This window comes from Hyla sarda, chromosome 5, assembly GCF_029499605.1.
Source record: "Hyla sarda isolate aHylSar1 chromosome 5, aHylSar1.hap1, whole genome shotgun sequence".
Taxonomy (NCBI): Eukaryota; Metazoa; Chordata; class Amphibia; order Anura; family Hylidae; genus Hyla; species Hyla sarda.
The window spans coordinates 297,096,716-297,118,844 of record NC_079193.1 but is presented as its reverse complement, the minus strand read 5'-3'; the positions used below and the strand labels follow the sequence as shown (position 1 = coordinate 297,118,844).

General features: G+C 41.7%; 1 protein-coding gene across 5 annotated transcripts in view; it reads left to right on the top strand.

The window, feature by feature from the left end:
- The window catches only part of ASPH (aspartate beta-hydroxylase), a 193,660-nt gene that overhangs the window by 153,903 nt on the left and 17,628 nt on the right, over window positions 1-22,129 (top strand). For all 5 annotated transcript variants that reach the window (XM_056522027.1, XM_056522024.1, XM_056522025.1 and 2 more), the window contains 4 exons: window positions 1,601-1,737; window positions 3,682-3,780; window positions 7,148-7,237; window positions 7,969-8,106. In XM_056522027.1, coding sequence (XP_056378002.1) covers window positions 1,601-1,737; window positions 3,682-3,780; window positions 7,148-7,237; window positions 7,969-8,106 — 464 coding nt within the window. The remainder of the gene's footprint in view (window positions 1-1,600; window positions 1,738-3,681; window positions 3,781-7,147; window positions 7,238-7,968; window positions 8,107-22,129) is intronic.

Sequence of the window (22,129 nt, the reverse complement as noted above, 5' to 3'; positions counted from 1 at the left end):
ATTATACATGTATTATTCACTGCTGTTCATGGATAGTTAGTGACTGGATACTCAGCAACAATTGAAGTTGTGTAAATTGCTTTTAGTGATGTGTACCTACAGTGGCAGCTTAGGGGACACTTAAAAGCCCATGAAACCGTCCGTCTCTGTACAGATTGAAAATTAGAATTCATTGGGGCGAATGCTGTGAAGTTCTGAACTCCGTAATTACCAAGTGACATAGACTGGAGGGAAGTGTTTATGCCATGCCGCCACGCCAATGACAGGACAAGTGGCACAGCCTGATTACTCTGTGGACTTGCTGTTCCTTCCATGCATACATTAATAACACAGTACTGTAATGAAAATGACAAACTTACTGGAACAAAACATTTCCATTATCACCTGTAGCCATTCTCATTTATGCAGCCAGAGAGAGATCTGCGATTAAGATGCATAGCAATGAAATGGTATCTTCTGCTCTGCAGTGAAACAATACTGGAATGAACAAATGATACTTATGGTTCATCTGCTAACCCAACACCCTTTCAGTGGTTTACTTGTTTTGGTGCCAAGTAATAAACTTTACACTCCCCCTTATTTAAGCTTTATAATTTATTAACAATAACATTGTTAACTTTGCATGGTTTCTGTGATTTCCAACAACTTCTCTCCATTTGATACTGTATGTGATTCCTAATATATTTGTAAATTACTTCATTTACCAATAATGGCTGTTTAAGCCAGAAGAAAAGCCCTAAAGTCTTGGCCATTAGCCTTTTGTTAGGCTCAGACAGACTCACAGACTGCAGATAGACACCTCAGGCTCTCTCCATCACTAATTGCACAAAGCAATAGCTAAGTCCCACTCCCACCTCCTGTATGTCTTGGTGCCTGCAGAAGAGATGGAGAGAGCTTGGAGTGTATAACTTCAATCTGTGAAACTGTCTGCCACGTCCAGAGGACCCATTCTGTACATGTAAAGTAAATCAAGGCTTTCTTCTCATCTTTGACCACCCATAAAGATAGCTGTCCCTTGTGTAAATACCAGTGCTCCTATGTATGCCCACAATGCTGCCTCCTGAATGTAATCTCCCCTCCCATCTCTCTCTAGACTACAGGATTGTCATCCACCAGCTCAGTGCCAGTCTGTTCAGCCCAATAATCAGCACTTTGTCTTGCTATAGCAGAGAGGCATAGGTGCTGTGCTATGATTGGGCAGACAAGTAAGGAAAAGGAAGTCTTCTTTGTGTGTACTACTGGCAAACAGTCCGGCTTTCGTTTCCCTGAAATGGTGAAAGTGAGAAATGGTTGTGCACCATGGTCAGGACTTTTAGGGGCTCAGTGAAAACATTTAAATAATCTTGTCGACACTCTAAAGGGTTAATGTAACAAAAATATGCAGGTTTATGCAATTGTTTTAAAAGTATAGGTACACTTTCAGTGCACACAGTTGTTACAACTAGTAGGGTTTTTATAGGACATTGACCATATAGACTTATAATGCAGGAAGCCTTTTCTGAAGACACTGTTTCTTTAAATAAACCACTGACCTGCTGTCTCCGTTTATAAGAAAAACTATTTTATATATGAACTTCTCAGCTCTGTTTTGACACCCCAGGCCGCATGCGAGGATCTATACTTACTCTTCAGAAGTTAGTACAGCTCTACCCTGAAGATATATCACTCAGAAATGATCTTGGTGTTGGCTACCTTCTGATTGGAGATAATCAAAAAGCCAAAGAAGTATATGAAGAGGTAAATCAAATATGATGTCCAGTGTGCTTTACATGTTTAGAACATTTAGAATGTTGGGACTTTGATATAGATCAACAGACTACTTTCAGATGTGACGGCTCCTAAATAATGGAGACACTGATTTTAAGTGCACCTTTTTTATGATAGAGTGACCCATTAATATGTGACTGGGTGGGAAGTGACCATTTGCACCCTCACCAATCAGCTCCTATTGGACATCATTACCTGATAGTCTCATCCATGTGTCTGTGTGTGAATGACATGACTTTGTGCCTTACTTTACTCTCTACTGTGAAGCCCCACAGCTTCATTGCTCTGCCTATTGCTGGGTCCAAGGAATCAGACCCACTCAGATTACACAATATTGGAGTTTCTAAGGATAGGCCATCAGTGTTTTTTTATTTTTTGCTTATATAGTGCAGCATAGGCAATAATTAGAGAATAATATGTTCTGGCATAAGCCTTCTGCTTACCTGTTTTAGCTGATGTGGCAGGCAAGGTTTTTAGCCATTTCTAATTGCAAATCTATTACTGAAATTACTTGATAATGCAGCTTACATTTCCCTTGAATCTCCTGGCATAGGGTGGGGTGTTTGATCATTGCACCTGTTTAGTCAGACTGCTAGTGCTGGAGGTCACCCAGGTTAACTCCTAAGACTGAAAAAATGGGTTGGGGTCAACTGCATGCCGTTTTTATGCATGTTTTTATTAAAAGAGAGAAATATTGCCATCAGACTAAAGTGATTTGACCTATAATCACAATTAATGTGTTTTAGGTCATGGTCCCAGGAAGAATTTTATAGCATTTTTTATATATTTTGGCTGATGTGATTTTGGGAAAATCATGGCAAAAACATAAAAACTGTTGCAAGGAACACACCGTGTGAATGCAGCCACATCCTTATCCCATAAAGGTAGCAGATGGAGCTGGGAGGGGGGGATCTGGTAGGTGAGGATGTCATCATGTAGTTCACAGGAAGTCAGAACCCTTAACTGACATCCTGCTCTGACACATTAAGCACTGGAAGATTTGAAGAGTCAGACTGGGGGTCACATGACCAAGTTACTGTAGTAAAACATATAGCTGCAGCTGTGCTGTTATACAAAAAAATGGTGCTGTTAGACTGGGGACAGTGATTGTGCATGATAAAGGCAAAACAAATCAGGAGTGCTTCTTGAACTTATATAGGCTTAGTGCGACCATAGGTACATTCAACTCTGGCCAAGCCTTATTTGTTCCACTGCACTAAACTCTGTTATTAGACTCTGTTTACATTTGAATTGAAAGAATATTCCAGCGAATTTTTTTTTTTCATATCAACTGGCTCCAGAAAGTTAAACAGATTTGTAAATAACTTCTATTAAAAATGTTTAATCCTTCCAGTACTTATCAGCTGCTGAAGTTGAGTTGTTCTTTTCTGTCTGAACACAGTGCTCTCTGCTGACACCTCTGTCTGTCTCAGGAACTGTCCAGAGTAGGAGCAAATCCCCATAGCAAACCTATCCTGCTCTGGACGGTTCCTGAGACAGACAGAGGTGTCAGCAGAGAGCACTGTTGTCAGACAGAAAACAACTCAACTTCAGCAGCTGATACCTACTGGAAGTATTAAGATTTTTTTATTAGAAGTAATTTACAAATCATTTTAACTTTCTGGAGGCAGTTGATATGAAAAAATTGTTTTTCACTGGAATACCCCTTTAATACCACTGACACTTAATGGACCCGACTGTAACTCAGTGGTGTCTGTCAATTGCCAGTGGTATTCACTGTGCAATGGATCCAGCTGTGCATTGTTTTATCTGTTTTAAACAGTAACAATGAAGCAAGTGTGAACAGAGTCTTAGCTAGAGACATGTTAAATCAGAGATTAACTTGTTGGTAACCTCATATAAAAGACCAATTTGAAAGCATGTTAAGGTAAATGTTTTCTTTTCTATTTTCAGGTTTTATCAATGGACCCCAATAATGGTTTTGCCAAAGTACATTATGGGTTCATCCTCAAAGCAGAAAATAAAATTATTGAAAGTATTCCATACCTAAAGGTAAACCACTAACTGCAAAAAAAAAAAAAAAGTTTGGTCACAGTTTAGTTTTTTAGGACAGGGCTGTATTTGCCATTAGGCACCTGTGGGCATGTGCCTAGGACAGCAGTGTTAAAGAATACCTGTCACCAAATAAAACTTTTAATATAGTGTCCCTTGTGTAATTAGCAGACACTTTCCCATTCAAAATTTTAAAATTATCAACATAAATATGTTTAATCTGAATAAGCAAGAGAGGACAGGCCAGGCACAGCGTATCCTTCGGAATTAACCCCATCGGGCAGGTGCTCGAACAGTCCCAAGCTTGAAGGTGGTGAGTTGCAGTGTTTTTCTTTACTTGATGCTCTATAAATATGTTTAAAATGTAAAGAAAAACAGCCACTAGATGGCTCTGTTCTGTTCCCTGCCACAATTAATACAGTGAGTTTGGTCTCCTCCCGGCCTGGCTGGAGACCAAACTGAGGAAGTGCTTCTCTGCACTGAGCCTGATTTACAGCTGCACAGAGCCTCACTGAAACATGCACAGAGCCTCATTGAAAGATGAATAGAGCCTCACTGAAACATGCATAGAGCTTGCGGTCTTCTAATTCATCACAGCACTGCAAAGGTGTGAGGGCGGAAGTGGTCCCCCAGCAGGCTTCAGTGATGTCATGCCTGCTTGAAACCGCCACTTTCTCCTGCAGGGAGATTTTACTATGTGAGCAAGAAGAACTGTAAGATACACAACTTTTTAAAGCTCTGAAAAAATTTTTAAGGGTGGGAAAAGTGTTAAAAGAAGTTAAGAAACATAGCCTGAGCTAGTTTTGAAAAGTTTATTTGGTGACAGGTACTTTTTAACCCCTTAAGGACCAAGGGCGTACAGGTACGCCCTTGGACCTGCTCTCCTGATATAACGCGGGGTTACACAGTAACCCCGCGTCATATCAAGGCGGGCCCGGCGTCATAGTGAAGCCGGGACCCGCCTCTAATAGCGCGCAGTGCCGATCGCGGCACCGCGCGCTATTAACCCTTTAGCCGCGCGCTCAGAGCTGAGCCGCGCGGCTAAAAGTGAAACCGAAAGTGGCCGGCTAGCTCAGTCTGGCTGTTCGGGATAGCCGCGGCTAATCGCGGCATCCCGAACAGCTGACAGGACAGCGGGAGGGCCCCTACCTGCCTCCTCGCTGTCCGATCGCCGAATGACTGCTCAGTGCCTGAGATCCAGGCATGAGCAGTCATGCGGCAGAATCGTTGATCACTGGTTTCTTATGAGAAACCAGTGATCAGCATAGAAGATCAGTGTGTGCAGTGTTATAGGTCCCTATGGGACCTATAACACTGCAAAAAAAAAGTGAAAAAAAAAAGTGAATAAAGATCATTTAACTCCTCCCCTATTAAAAGTTTGAATCACCCCCCTTTTCCAATAAAAAAAAAAAAACACAGTGTAAATAAAAAATAAAATGAACATATATGGTATCACCGCGTGCGGAAATGTCCGAATTATAAACATATATCATTAATTAAACCGCTCGGTCAATGAAATTCCCAAAAAATTCCAAAGTCCAAAATAGTGCATTTTTGGTCACTTTTTATATCATTTAAAAATGAATAAAAAGCGATCAATAAGTCCTATCAATGCAAAAATTGTACCGTTAAAAACTTCAGATCACGGCACAAAAAATGAGCCCTCATACCGCCCCATACACAGAAAAATAAAAAAGTTATAGGGGTCAGAAGATGACAATTTTAAACGTATTAATTTTCCTGCATGTAGTTATGATTTTTTCCAGAAGTCCAAAAAAATCAAATCTATATAAGTAGGGGATCATTTTAATTGTATGGACCTACAGAATAAAGATAAGGTGTCATTTTTACCGAAAAATGTACTACGTAGAAACGGAAGCCCCCAAAAGTTACAAAACTGGGTTTTTTTTTTCAATTTTGACGCACAATGATTTTTTTTTCCATTTCACCGTAGATTTTTGGGCAAAATGACTGACGTCATTACAAATTAGAATTGGTGGCGCAAAAAATAAGCCATCATATGGATTTTTAGGTGCAAAATTGAAAGAGTTATGATTTTTTAAAGGCAAGGAGCAAAAAACGAAAATGCAAAAACGGAAAAACCCCCGGTCCTTAAGGGGTTAAAGAGGTACCTCAGCGTTTGGAACATTTTGTTCTGAACGCTGGGTGCGGTCTGCGGGGGTCATGGCAACACGACCAAGCCTCTCGTGATGTCACGCCACGTCCCATCAATGCAAGTCTATGGGAGGGGGCATGACGGCTGCCCGCACACAGCGTTTGGAACAAAATGTTCCAAACGCTGGGGCAGTGGAGTACCCTTTAACCCCTTGCCGCAAATGGACGTACATTCACGTCCATTTGCGGCTCCCGAGGTATGACGCTCGCTCAGCAGCTGAGCGCGCATCATACCTGGTGGGTCCTGCTTGCTATAAGCAACCAGAACCCACGGCTGATGCCGGACATCGCCGATCGGGCTGATGTCCCGCATTAACCCTTTAGACGTGACCCTTTAGACGAAATTAAAAATTGCCAGTTAGCTCAATGGTGCTGTTCGGTCCCGAACAGCTTGCAGGACGTGAGGAGGATCCCTACCTGCCTCTTCACTAGCGATAACACTGATCAATGTCATCCTATTGCATGGCAGTGAACAGTGTAAGAGATCAGTGTATGCATAGTGTTCATAAATGTGATTTAACCCCTTCCCTAATAAAAGTCAGAATCACCGCCTTTTCCCATTTAAAAAAAAAAAACTGTGTAAATAAAAATAAACATATGTGGTATTGCCGCGTGCGTAAATGTCCGAACTTATAAAATAATAATATATAATTAATTAAACCGCACGGTCAATGGCGTAAATGTAAAAAAATTCCAAAGTCCAAAATAGCGTATTTTTATTCACTTTTTATACCATAAAAATTTTTATAAAAAGTGAACAAAATGTCTGATCAAAACAAAAATGGTACCAATAAAAACTTTAGATGATGCCACAAAAAATTAGCTACCATATCGCCCCTTATTCAGAAAAATAAAAAAGTTATAGGGGTCAGAAGAGGACATTTTTCAACTTATTAATTTTGATGCATGTAGTTATGATTTTTTTGTAGTAAAATAAAATAAAACCTATATAAATTGGGTATCCTTGCGACTGTATGGACCTAGAGAATAAATATAAGGGGAAATGTTTACCGAAATTTGCACTGCGTAGAAACGGAAGCCGCTAAAAATTATAAAATGAAAAATTGCCAAAGAGGGAAGCGGTTAAGGTGAGCAGCACCTAAGTGATAAATAATATATACTTTTAATGTAGCTGCTACTGTCATACTGTGGCCAGGAGGGAAAAAAAATCACAATAATATTTATATTTCAGGAAGGCCTGTTGTCTGGTGAGCCCGGTACTGATGATGGTCGGTTCTACTTTCACTTGGGGGATGCCCTGCAAAGAGCTGGAGACAAAGAGGTAGAGTGCAATAGAAGAGAAATTGTGAACAGCTGCCATAATGCAACCGTTCTGAGGCAACATGACATCTACTTAATGGACAATTTAGTCACCATAAAAAGTGATGTGAATTTACATGCTACGGGACAACCTAAGACTGGTGCTACAGGGAACTGTTGCACTACACCAACAATGAGGATGCACTACACCAACGCATTGTTGGTGTAGTGAATCCTCATTTGTATGCACCATTATCAGAAATAAAGAAGTGTTCCGGGTGCCGTGTCATTTCTCCCTTACAAGGTACTGTTCACATTTCTGTTTGCGTACACCGGCACCAAACGATCTGCTGTGCCCATGGATCGGGGGCTCCAATCCTTTGAAATGCACATGCTCCAATGTGAGGTGGAGTGGTGCCAACTGCATTATCTCATGACTGTAATACCAAAAGAAGCCATGGGCCTACAGTGCCATTAGTTGACTGTCTCCATTCATTGCCAATAGTGTACCTATGAACTTTTTGACAGCCAGGAAATCAAAAAAATTGCCTGTGTCTAGGTGTAGTTTTCTCACTATTTGGTTGTTAATAACAGTACGAAAGTTCTTTGGACTCCACCTTTCAGCGCTACATTCAGTATTTTAAAATTTCATCTGTCTTTCTAAAGTACCTGAATGCCAACAGAATTCTACTTGTTCTTGCTTATCCCTAACAAAAGAGTTTCAGAAATCTTAAATGTTATAATATTTTTCAGGCATACACGTGGTACGAGATTGGCCACAAGAAGGGACATTTTGCCTCTGTCTGGCAGCGGTCACTTTACAATGTGGATGGACTCAAAGCCCAGCCATGGTGGACTGCTAAAGAAACTGGGTACTCAGACCTAGTGAGGGTAAGCCTAAAATTCATATTTCTATAAAAACTATTGGGCATCGTACATAGCAGAATCAATTGTCATTTTTTTCTGTGATTCCAGTACACTATGTGTTACAATAGAGGCAAATGCATCAACTGCTTAGCAGAACTTTTATATTTTTTCAATATACAATGGTTATTTCTGGACCATTGTAACTTGAAACCAAACTCGGTATACAATACTAAGGACCGGATCTGCGAACTGTCAATGGCTGGAAGAACTAACCAATCAGAATGGGCATTTTATTGGTTGTAACGCACTGCATTCTGAGTCCTTAACCCCTTAAGGACCCAGCCTATTTTCACCTTAAGGACCCGGCCATTTTTTGCACATCTGACCGCTGTTACTTTAAGCATTAATAACTCTTAGATGCTTTTACTTTTCATTCTGATTCCAAGATTGTTTTTTTCGTGACATATTCTACTTTATGTTAGTGGTAAAATTATGTTGATACTTGCATCATTTCTTGGTGAAAAATTCCCAAATTTTATGAAAAATTAGAACATTTTGGATTTTTTTTTTACTTTGAAGCTCTCTGCTTATAAGGAAAATGGATATTCCAAATAAATTATTTATTGATTCACATATACAATATGTCTACTTTCTGTTTGCATCATAAAGTTAACATGTTTTTACTTTTGGAAGACATCAGAGGGCTTCAAAGTTCAGCAGCAATTTTCCAATTTTTCACAAAATTTTCAAAATCAGAATTTTTCAGGGACCAGTTCAGTTTTAAAGTGGATTTGAGGGGCCTTCATATAAGAAATACCCCATAAATGACCCCATTATAAAAACTGCACCCCTCAAAGTATTCAAAATGACATTCAGTAAGTGTGTTAACACTTCCTGTTTCACAGGAATAGCAGCAAAGTGAAGGAGAAAATTCTAAATCTTAATTTTTTACACCCGTATGTTCTTGTCGACCCAGTTTTTGAATTTTTACAAGGGGTAAAAAGTAGAGAAGTCACCATAAAATTTGTAACCCAATTTCTCTTGAGTAAGGAAATATCTCATATGTGTATGTCAAGTGCTCTGTGGGTGCACTACAAGGCTCAGAAGGGAAGGAGCGACAATGGGATTTTGGAGAGTGAGTTTTGCTGAAATGGTTTTTGGGCGGCATGTCACATTTAGGAAGCCCCAATGGTGCCAGAACAGCAAAAAAAAAAAAACGCATGGCTTACGATTTTGGAAACTACACCCCTCAGGGAATGTAACAAGGGGTCCAGTGAGCCTTAACACCCCACAGGTGTTTGACAACTTTTTGTTAAGTTTGGATGTGTAAATATATTTTTTATTTTCACTAAAATGCTGGTTTTTCCCCAAATTTTACATTTTTACAAGGGGTAATAGGAGAAAATTTTTTTCCAAAATTTGTAACCTCATATCTCTTGAGTATGGAAATACCCCATATGTGGATGTCAAGTGCTCTGCGTACGCACTACAATGCTCACAATGGAAGTCACATTTGGTTTTTGGAAAGCAAATTTTGCTGAAATGGTTTTTGGGGGGCATGTCGCATTTAGGAAGCCCCTATGGTGCCAGAACGGCAAAAAATCCCCCCCCCCATTGCATACTGTTTTGGAAACTACACCCCTCAAGGAACATAACAAGGGGTACAGTGAGCCTTAACACCCCATACGTGTTTGACGAGTTTTCGTTAAATTCGGATGTGTAAATGTAAAAAAAATATACCACTTTTAAAAATGAAAAAAATGGGGCTACAAGAACATGTTAGTGTAAAAAAAAATGCAGATTTACATTTTTCTCCTTCACTTTGCTGCTCTTCTTGTGAAACACCTAAAGGGTTAACAAACTTTCTGAATGTCATTTTAAATACTTTGAGGGGTGCAGTTTCTATAATGGGGTAATTTATGGGGTATTTCTCAAAGAAAGGCCCCTCAAATCCACTTCAAACTTAACTGGCCCCTGAAAAATTCTGATTTTGAAATTTTCGTGAAACCATCTAATGTCTTCAAAAAGTAAAAACATGTCAACTTTATGATGCAAACATAAAGTAGACATATTGTATTTGTGAATCAATATATAATTTATTTGGAATATCCATTTTCCTTACAAGCAGAGAGTTTCAAAGATAGAAAAATGCTAAATTTTCATGACATTTTGGGATTTTTTACCAAGAAAGGATGCAAGTAACGATGAAAATTTACCACTATGTTAAAGTAGAATATGTCACGAAAAAGGTAAAAGCATCCCAAAGTTATTAATGCATAAAGTGACAGGGGTCAGATTTACAAAAAGGGCTGTGTCCTTAAGCTGTAATTGAGCTGCGTCCTTAAGGGGTTAATAACACATGCACATACATCAAGTAGAAAACCAAAATAAAAGAGAACACAGGAGAGGCACTCCAAGATCGGTTATCCAGGTGATTTGAGTTAGAGGTGAGCAAAATGCTTGCTTACCTTATTATGTTGTGCTGTGAGCACAACATTAGTATGCGCCTTACAACAAGAGGGTGCACAATAAGCAGGGATGCCAGGACCAGCCGACCTTCTCCAATTCAAGGTCCTTGCACTGGCGATAGAAATTGAGCAAGTCAACCCTCTGAGAAACTGCAGGGAACCAGAAGATCCTCAAGAGCCTGACAAAAATTGGATGTCCAGAGACAGTTCTTCTGGTCTATCTATACCCAAAATGAATAGACAAAATATAGAAGTAAAATAATAGAGATTTATCCGGACAACACGTTGAATGCTCCACCCTCTTTGTCAGGTCCTCAGCTTTTTATGGACTCAAATGTAAACCTATCTTTTCAGGGGGTTAATTACCTTTCACAAAATTAGACACAGAGACTGATATCATTTGTTACTGCACTTCTTTTGTATCTCAGAGATACCATGGATCTCTTGAAAGGTAGAAGAAATGTAATTGGACAAATCCCATTGGTTGATTGGTTGGCCTTGATTGATGTAGAGGCTTTATACCGTTCAATCCTCCATGACATTGGACATAAAGCAGTAGCATACTACCTTAGCACTAGAAGCACTTTCCTCCAGGCACACAATGACGTTATTCTAGAATTACTTGCGTACATTTTCACACACAATTATTTTGTGGGCGACTCGGTCTTCTACCACTAGCTTGGGGGCACGGAAAAGGGGAGCCCATGTGCCTCAGCTATGCCAACTTGCTCATGGGCTGGTTGGAGGACACTGTAGTCTTCTCTGACCGAAATAAGAAATGGACTAAGCAAGTGTGCGTCAGTATACTGCCCCTTTTAAATCTGTGGGGTGTTAATCCTTATAGAGCTACTGTAATGCTTAACCACCTGGTTTTAAAGAAGCACTTTCCTCCAGGCACACAATGACTTTACATAATAAAATATAAAAAATGGGGCTCAAGGTCATGGATATATGGAGTAATGGTTATTTAATAGAATAAATGGTATAAAAATTTGTCAAATAATAATTGATGACTGGCTACCCACAGGGCCCTTCCAGGTGTACAGGGATCATATATAAAATGTTAGACAATCATATAAAAATATCATAAAAAACATAAATGATGAAGACCTCTGGAATCACTCCAATAAATAGTAGAAATAAATATTGTCGGTGTGGATCAACACCAAAATTTGACCTAAAGTTCACAACAGTTCATCCAAGTATATGGTCAAAATCAATGGACAAAAAAAACTCCAAATCAGCCTCTAGCAATGCACCTAGTATAGCAGAAAATTCAGTCTCTTGTAGGTATCTCAAGCAAGAGATAGCAATACCAATCAATTTTTTCTCAGCAGTGTTACGTAACAAGTTCTCCAAAGTAACAAATCAAACCAAGCTACTTTGTCTCAGTTGGAATAGAATGTTCTGTAATAATATACAGCTTGCACAGATAATGATTCACGGCTCTGCGTGATATGAATGGATAAGGTATGCTCACCGGTCCGGGCGTCTGCTGCACGGGTGCCGTGATGGACTCTCCGGCTAATGCAGTGATGTCTCCGGTACCTGTATATGATCTCCGCGTGGCTCCTCCTGGCAGTCTCCGTGCCGGCTCTCTTAGCAGGAGAGCTGACCGCTCGGAGACTCGCCCGTCTCCCGGTACGAGCAGTGAATATTGTAGTGGGCCTGGAATCAGGGGACTGCAGCGCTGCGGCTGCACCGCTTGGATGGTGGTTCCGGTCCTCTCCTCGTGTCTTTCCAGCGCGCACTGGGAGCAATTAAGATTGACAGGTGGCAGTCACTGTAAAACTTAGATATTGGAGGCAGGAGTATGGATGGTAGTGATCCCAAGAGTATGATAATGTGGGCTGGACGCGTTTCAGAACCTCCTAGGTTCTTTCCTCAGCAGCATAAAATATATGTGGGGTGTCAATCCTTGTAGAGCTACTGTAACGCTTAACCACCTGGTTTTAAAGAAGCACTTTCCTCCAGGCACACAATGACTTTACATAATAGCTTTATTAAAAAATTAATCATACAAAAAAATCCATGCAACACCTGTAGGCAATAGCAGTAGATCGTGATCCCTGACCGGAGGAGCGGTGGACGGAGAACTGTGAGGCAGTACACAGGCATACAGCCTCCAGCCATACACAGTATATGGCTGAAGGCTGTATGTCTGTGGGGGAACTATACTGCCAACCTAATGTGGGGAACTATACTGTACCTAACGTGGGGGAACTATACTGCACCTAATGCGGGGGAACTATACTGCACCTAATGCGGGGAGCTATACTGCACCTAATGTGGGGGAGCTATACTGCACCTAATGTGGGGAGCTATACTGCACCTAATGTGGGGAACTGTATTGCACCTAATGTGGGGAACTATACTGACTCGAATGTTTGGAACTATACTGCACCTAATGTGGGGGAACTATACTGCACCTAATGAGGGGGAACTATACTGCACCTAATGTGGGGGAACTATACTGCACCTAATGTGGGGGAACTATACTGCACCTAATGTGGGGGAACTATACTGCACCTAATGTGGGGGAGCTATACTGCACCTAATGTGGGGAACTATACTACACCTAATTTGGGGAACTATACTGCACCTAATGTGGGGAACAATATTGCACATAATGTGGGGAACTATACTGACTCTAATGTGGGGGAAATATACTGCACCTAATGTGGGGGGAACTATACTGCACCTAATGTGGGGAACTGTACTGCACCTAATGTGGGGAACTATACTGCACCTAATGTGGGGAACTATACTGCACCTAATGTGGGGGAACTGTACTGCACCTAATGGGGGGAACTATACTGCACCCAATGTGGGAAACTATACTGCACCTGTGGTGGAACTATACTGCACCTAATGTGGGGGAGCTATACTGCACCTAATGTGGGGGAACTATACTGCCAACCTAATGGGGGGGGAGCTATACTGTACCTAATGTGGGGGAACTATACTGCACCTAATGTGGGGGAACTATACTGCCAACTTAATGTGGGGGGAACTATACTGCCAACCTAATGTGGGGGGAACTATACTCCCAACCTAATGTGGGGGAACTCTACTGCACCTAATGTGGGGAACTATACTATACCTAATGTGGGGGAACTATACTGCACGTCATGTGGGGGAACTATACTGCACCTAAAGTGGGGGGAACTATACTGCCAACCTAATGTGGGGGAACTATACTGCCAACCTAATGTGGGGGAACTATACTGCACCTAATGTGGGGGAACTATACTGCACCTAATGTGGGGGAACTATACTGCACCTAATGTGGGGGAACTATACTGCCAACCTAATGTGGGGGAACTATACTGCCAACCTAATGTGGGGGAACTATACAGACAACCTAATGTGAGGGAACTATACTGCTAACCTAATGTGGGGAAACTATACTGCCAGCCTAATGTGGGGGAACTATATTGTTAACCAAATGTGGGGGAACTATACTGCCAGCCTAATGTGGGGTAACTATACTTCCAAACTAATGTGGGTGAACTGTACTGCACACCTAATGTGGGGGGACTTATACTGCCAGCCTAATGTGGGGGAACTGTGCTGCCAACCTAATGTGGGGGAACTATACTGACAACCTAATGTGAGGGAACTATACTGCCAACCTAATGTGGGGGAACTATACTGCACCTAATGTGGGGAACTATACTGCACCTAATGTGGGGGAACTGTACTGCACCTAATTGGGGGAACTATACTGCACCCAATGTGGGAAACTATACTGCACCTGTGGTGGAACTATAGTGCACCTAATGTGGGGGAGCTATACTGCACCTAATGTGGGGGGAACTATACTGCCAACCTAATGTGGGGGAACTATACTGCCAACCTAATGTGGGGGAACTATACTGCACCTAATGGGGGGGAACTATACTGCACCTAATGTGGGGGAACTATACTGCACCTAATGTGGGGGAACTATACTGCCAACCTAATGTGGGGGAACTATACTGCCAACCTAATGTGGGGGAACTATACTGACAACCTAATGTGAGGGAACTATACTGCTAACCTAATGTGGGGAAGCTATACTGCCAGCCTAATGTGGGGGAACTATATTGCTAACCAAATGTGGGGGAACTATACTGCCAGCCTAATGTGGGGTAACTATACTTCCAAACTAATGTGGGTGAACTGTACTGCACACCTAATGTGGGGGGAGTTATACTGCCAGCCTAATGTGGGGGAACTGTGCTGCCAGCCTAATGTGAGGGAACTATACTGCCAACCTAATGTGGGGGAACTATATTGCTAACCTAATGTGGGGGAACTATACTGCCAACCTAATGTGGGGGAACTATACTGCCAACCTAATGTGGGGGAACTATACTTCCAACCTAATGTGGGGGAACTGTACTGCACACCTAATGTGGGGGGACTTATACTGCCATCCTAATGTGGGGGAACTGTGCTGCCAATCTAATGTGGGGAACTATACTGCCAACCTAATGTGGGGGAACTATATTGCTAACCTAATATGGGAAACTATACTGCCAACCTAATGTGGGGGAACTATACTGCCAGCCTAATGTGGGGGAACTATACTGCCAACCTAATGTGGGGGAACTACACTGCCAACCTAATGTGGGGGAACTATACTTCCAACCTGGTGTGGGGGAACTGTACTGCACACCTAATATGGGGGGGGGGGGGGGACTGTGCTGCCAATCTAATGTGGGGGAACTACAACCTAATGTGGGGGAACTATAAACTATCAATTACAAAAAACAAGTTTGGGTCATTGAACTCTGTTGTTGTGTTCTTCTTTTAAAACAAAAGATGTTAATTAGTTATGGCAATTGTAGGAGTTGTTTTTTCTAAACTAAAGCCTCAGTATTCTGATTTAATTGCTGGGCTGACACTTTGAGGGGAAACAAGTTGCCATGCGTTACGGTTTGGGCACTTGGGCTCAAAAAGGTTCGCCAGCACTGGTCTAGATGATCCAGATATTTATTTTATATAATAATTAATATTTATATATATAATAATTATTTCGGTCTAATTAGTTGATTCTTTTAATAATTAATAAAGGTTAAGTTTTAGATAGTGATCAGGTTCCATTTGTTTCCATGTAGAGAATGCCTTACGTTTATTTACTCTCTCTGTCGAAGATTTGAACTATTAAAAGTCTAATGATACCCTCTGTGATTCGTTCATACAAGAATGTGAGATTTTTGTAATCAGAATGGTATTGTTCTGTGCCTCAATGGGAAGCCAGCTGGAGAACGATGTAGTACGCCATACTTATCACATTCTCTATAGACCCTTAAAATACCAGTAAAATAGACATTTATCACTCTGAAACATTGGCCACGAATAATGAACAACTTCGTATTCATCAGATTGATTAGCAGCCAGTCACTTCTTCACAGTATTCTTCTCTGTGTTCTGGGACTATGCATTTGATACACTGCACTGAGTTTCAATATATTTTATTACTAGTTTCTATGTATAATGAGATTGTGCAGTGTACTCTCATAGCTGTGATATAGGTTCTAGGTGTGAAATCCTTAAAGGAGTTGTCCCTCTCCACAAACCCTTCATTGCATCTATGCGGTTTTCATGTCCTATGAGAATAGGTAATATATGAAGTTCCACTTGGGTGACAAACATCTCACTTAATCACATAGAACATGTGGTTTAACATATATATTAAAGGGGTATTCCAGGAAAAAAAAACTTTTTTTTTAATATATATCAACTTGCTCCAGAATGTTAAACAGATTTGTAAATTACTTCTATTAAAAAATCTTTATGCTTTCAATAATTATCAGCTGCTGAAGTTGAGTTGTTGTTTTCTGTCTGGCAACAGTGCTCACTGCTGACATCTCTGCTTGTCTCGGGAACTGCACATAGTAGAAGAGGTTTGCTATGGGGATTTGCTTCTAAACTGGGCGGTTCCCGAGACACGTGTCATCAGAGAGCACTTAGATAGAAAAGAACAACTCAACTTCAGCAGCTCATAAGTACTGAAAGGATTAAGATTTTTTAATAGAAGTAATTTACAAATCTGTTTAACTTTCTGGAGTCAGTTGATATATACATATATATATATATATATATATATATATATATATATATATATAAAAGTTTTTTCCTGGATAACCCCTTTAATGTAGATCCTACTGGTTTACCTGCAGCCATAACCATCTCTAATGGGAGAGAATTTGTGTAAAGAGTTTAGGAAAGTTGAAAATGCTCGGAAATAATGGATGGGGCACAAAAGCCCTCAGATTGTCCACTCAAAATGAACATTATTATTCTTTAGTTGCCCTTTAGCAAACAATTCATCAAAGCATTTCTGCTGGGAAATAACAACGTACAGATGAGGCGCTGTCTTTCCTGATGATGGATTCCAGATACGAGGCCAAGCATAACCCTGTTACCTGTTTACTGCATCAAATCTCATGTCACTGTAAAGAACATACAGAGAGCAGGTACTGTCAGACATCTTTCATATCTATGGCCTGCTGCTCACGTCCAGGGATATTGCTGGTTAGACGGATGCTTCTTCTGATCCCAGCGTATTGACTCTTCCTTTTATCATCATTTTATAACCTTAAGTATCCGACCATTTGTCATGGTTAGTACAGTAAATGTTAGACTTCTTTGTAATATTTCTGAAGAAGTTTTATTTGCTTTACTGGAAAATTCCCATAACCCGACCCCCTACACCCTTAAAGGGGTACTCTGCTGCTCAGCGTTTGGAACAAACACCCTTAAAGGGGTACTCTGCTGCTCAGCGTTTGGAACAAACTGTTCCGAACGCTGAAGCCGGGAGCTCGTTACATCATAGCCCCGCCCCCTCATGACGTCACACCCGCCCCCACAATGCAAGTCTTAAAGGGGTACTCTGCTGCTCAGCGTTTGGAACAAACACCCTTAAAGGGGTACTCTGCTGTTCAGCGTTTGGAACAAACCATTCCGAACGCTGAAGGCAGGAGCTCGTTACATCATAACCGGGGTTATGATGTAACGAGCTCCTGCCTTCAGCGTTCGGAATGGTTTGTTCCAAACGCTGAACAGCAGAGTACCCCTTTAAGGGTGTTTGTTCCAAACGCTGAGCAGCAGAGTACCCCTTTAAGACTTGCATTATGATGAAAAAAGGAAGAGTCAATACGCTGGGATCAGAAGAAGCATCAGTCTAACCAGCAATATCCCTGGACGTGAGCAGCAGGCCATAGATATGAAAGATGTCTGACAGGAGTGGAGTACCCCTTTAAGACCAGAAATGTTCTGTGTCATTACATTATTCTAATAGTAGTCAACCAAGATCTTGCTCTAAGTGGTACATAAAAGATACATGAAAATACATGAACGAGAACCTGTTAAGTCCCCGGGGCCTCACATACCAGCCCCAGGACCTGACAGGTGAGAAGAACAGAGATATCTCATTGTTTTCCTCAGTCATGGAGGAAGGGAAGCAATGGTTCCAATCACATTTGCAGTGCCCCCTTCTTGTCAGTCAGGCTTGATTGAAGGGCTTCTCTCTATCAGATTATAAGCCACTGCAATAAGTGTCTGGCAGCAGTTTACAACTCTCCACCCCATTCAGAATATGTGGACACTCTGGGAGCTGAGCAGGCGTGTTTATGTTGGGATTGGGAGAGAGAACTGACCATTCTCTATTGCGTATGGCAAGGCTGAAGACCAGTAGGAGCTCGATAACAAGCGCCGATCCCAGTGACGGACAGCGTTCACTGTGACTTTACATGGCCTGGCTGCAAGAATGGTCGTAGAATCATTTGTGCGGCCCTTATTCTTTATCATTGTAAGCTGCACAGGGCAACATGTGGCTGATAACTGTTATGTGATCAGCTGATGGGCGCGAGCGTTTCTTGTTCGGTGGTTGATTACAGGCATTTTTACATGGATAAATTAATGAGAATGAGCATTCCTTGAGAACCTATGTGCCCAATACTCAGCCCATATAAAGGGGCTTTAAGCCTGGGTTCACACTGTGGAATTTCTGGGCAGAATTTCTGCCAGAGATCAAGCCGGCGGCACTAGGACCGTGCAGACTACATTGCCGTCGCCATAGATGTCAATGCATTTCTGAGCAGATCTCCCAAAAGATCCACCCAGAAATGCATTGCCGCCTATGGGGATGGCAATGCAGTCCGCGCGGTCCTAGTGCCGATGGCTCGATCTCCGGCAGAAATTCTGCCCAGAAATTCCACAGTGTGAACCCAGCCTACCGGTAACTGTTAGTGTGGAATAATTCAAGAGGAATTCACGAGGAATAAGTTCGGTCAGGAAATTGTTGCCTTCTCCATCAAGCAGAATTCAAGCGGAATTGGAGCAGAATTTCCATGGGGAAATGAAGAGGAATTCTGCTTGAATTCCGCTCGAATTCCGCTAGAAAACGATGTAGGGCGGATTTTTTTTTTACCATTGACTTCTATTGGATTCTGCTCGTGGATTCCGCTTGAAGAATAAACATGCTCTTTCTTCAAGCGGAAAGGAATTCAGCGTCGGAATTATGCTAGCAGAATTTCCGCAATGTGAACAGGACAGCAGAAATAACATTAAAGTCAATGGGCAGAGAAGATGTGCATTAATTTGGAGCGGAGAATTCAAGAGGAATTACTCAGTGTGAACGCACCCTTATTCTACAGAAAAGTCAGCTGCTAGTCAATGTAGTGGTGGGATCCTTTGAATTCACATAAGTGTTTTACGATCAGTAACAATGACTTTACATGTCTGTTCTTTTTAAACTCTTCACTTTTTATTGCTTTTTGTTCTAGGACTTTCATAATAAAATGTCATGTGACATGACAGGCAGGGGTGGTAAAATGGAATTTTGCAGCATTATCATTATCGCCGTGCATCAGAAGTGACTGTTTATGTGACTGGAGGATAACATTTTGTATTTGCGAACTCTTTATAATCCTTCATTTTCATTGTATGTCTGTGCAGTAATGAACGTTAGTCCAAGTTCAGCGTAGGTGTAAAACTGCTTTGGGGACACGCAGTACTGTCATAACATAAAGCTCATTAGCTCCTTGGAGACAAAGGCTCTGTCATGCTATCACTTCGCAGACGACAATCGGAGCCTTTTCATCTACAGTCAAAGCATGCCAATTACCGTGTATAAATGAATCTGTCACCTATATACCTTGAATATAATAAGAAAGGATGCAAAAAAAAGCAAGGACAGCGCCTTGTGTAATCCCGTGGGTGCAAGGAAAATTCTGCGAGGGTCTGGATTATGGACTCTCACCTGGTGTAACCTTGAGGTTATGCATATCACCTCTGAATGTCGGGTAGCCTAGGAATTGCAGGCCATGGGAGCTTGACCAGAAACTCTGGTACCGGATCCAGTGGTAGGTAAATGGAGAAATAGAAAAAAGAAAGAAGAAGAGAGAAAAGAAGAAGAAAAGAACTCCAAAGATGGCGCTATCTTTGGAGTTCTTTTTTCTATTTCTCTATATACCATGAAGGCAGCCGTGTGCCAGGCTACTATACATGGAGAAAGGACTTCCAAGGGATGAATGGCTTTGAACGGCGCTGGTCAGCGCCGTTCAAAGCCATTCATCCCTTGGAAGTCCTTTCTCCATTTTAGCTCTGTGATTGGGAAGGCTACAGACTGGACATCATTACCCCTCCACGCTTACCATTGTTGTGTGTGGGGTTACGCAACCACCGATGGTAAGAGTTCCTAGTTATTATACTAGATTACCTGAAGGCGGTTTCACGCTATGGAGCGCTCTCCTTTTCTCCTTAGGCTACTATATATGACTACTTCATCTGTGACCAAGAGGCAGTGGATCGGTATTTACTTGTGGCACACTATACCATGTACATTTAATTCTATATTTATATGCTATAATGCTAAAATTTTTAGCCTAAAGTCGATCTGTGTGTTAGACGCCGATAAGCCGCTGCAGTTCAATGATTTAAAGCGGGCGCTTTAAATCAATGAACTGCAGCGGCTTTTGCAGGTGCAGAGACCTGCCGGCTTCTCTCCCCCTGCCTTTCCTGGGGTCTAGAGCCCTGCTTCTGCCGCTTCTCTCCCCCTTGCTATCAGCGCTGCCCCTTCTCTCCCCCTGGCTATCGGTGCCGCTGCCCCATTGCCGGCGCCGATAGCCAGGGGGAGAGAAGCGGTGCCGGCAATGGGGCAGCGGTGCCGATAGCCATGGGGAGAGAAGGGGCAGCGGCACCGGCACCCATTGCCGGCGCCGCTGCCCCGTTGCCTCTCCCATCCCCCGTTGTATAATTACCTGTTGCTGGGGTCGGGTCCACGCTGCTTCTGGCCTCCGGTGTGGCGTCCCCTGCGTCTCCCCCTTGCCGGCGCCTATGGCCAGGGGGAGAGAAGCGGCGCAGGCGCTGATAGCCAGCAGGAGAGAAGCGGCAGCTGCAGGGCTCTAGACCCCAGGAAAGGCAGGGGGAGAGAAGCGGGCAGCGACGGCCTCTCTCCCCCTGCCTTTCCTGGGGGCTTCTGCGGGGTCAGAAACAGTGTATCGGGGTATACACACGCACACACATGCACCCTCATTTTACCAAGGATATTTGGGTAAAAAACTTTTTTTACCAAAATATCCTTGGTAAAATGAGGGTGCGTGTTATAGGCCGGTGCGTGGTATACCCCGATAATATGAGATAGATAGATTGATAGACATGAGATAGAGAGATAGAGAGATAGATAGATATGAGATAGATAGATAGATAGATAGATATGAGATAGATAGATGATAGATAGATATGAGATAGATAGATATGAGATAGATGATAGATATGAGATAGATAGATATGAGATAGATAGATGATAGATAGATATGAGATAGATAGATAGATATGAGATAGATAGATGATAGATGATAGATAGATATGAGAGAGATAGATAGATATGAAATAGATAGATAGATGATAGATAGATAGATAGATAGATAGATATGAGATAGATATGAGATATATAGATAGATAGATATGAGATAGATAAATATGAGATAGATAGATATGAGATGGATAGATAGATATGAGATAGATTGATAAATATGAGATAGATTGGTATATATGAGATACATAGATAGATAGATATGCAATAGATAGATAGATATGAGATAGATATGAGATAGATGATAGATAGATAGATATGAGATAGATAGATATGAAATAGATAGATAGATGATAGATAGATATGAGATAGATAAATATGAGATAGATAGATAGATAGATAGATAGATTGATAAATATGAGATAGATTGATATATATGAGATACATAGATAGATAGATATGCGATAGATAGATAGATAGATATGAGATAGATAGATAGATAGATATGAGATAGATAGGTAGATTTGCTATTTGAGTTGTACTGAGTACGTGCAGTAGCAGGGAATGACATAGACGAGCCGACAATGCATGCTCAGCTGTTCCTAATGCTTTCTCTATCTTTAAAAAGGGCTACCCACTGCTGTTCCTAGAGCTTTCTGTCCCTAGCCTCAGGCATGGTCTAGGTAGTTAGAAGCAGGGGTGTAGCTATAGGGGGTGCAGAGGTAGCAGTTGCACCGGAGCCCTGGTTCCTAAGGGGGCCCCAAAGCACATT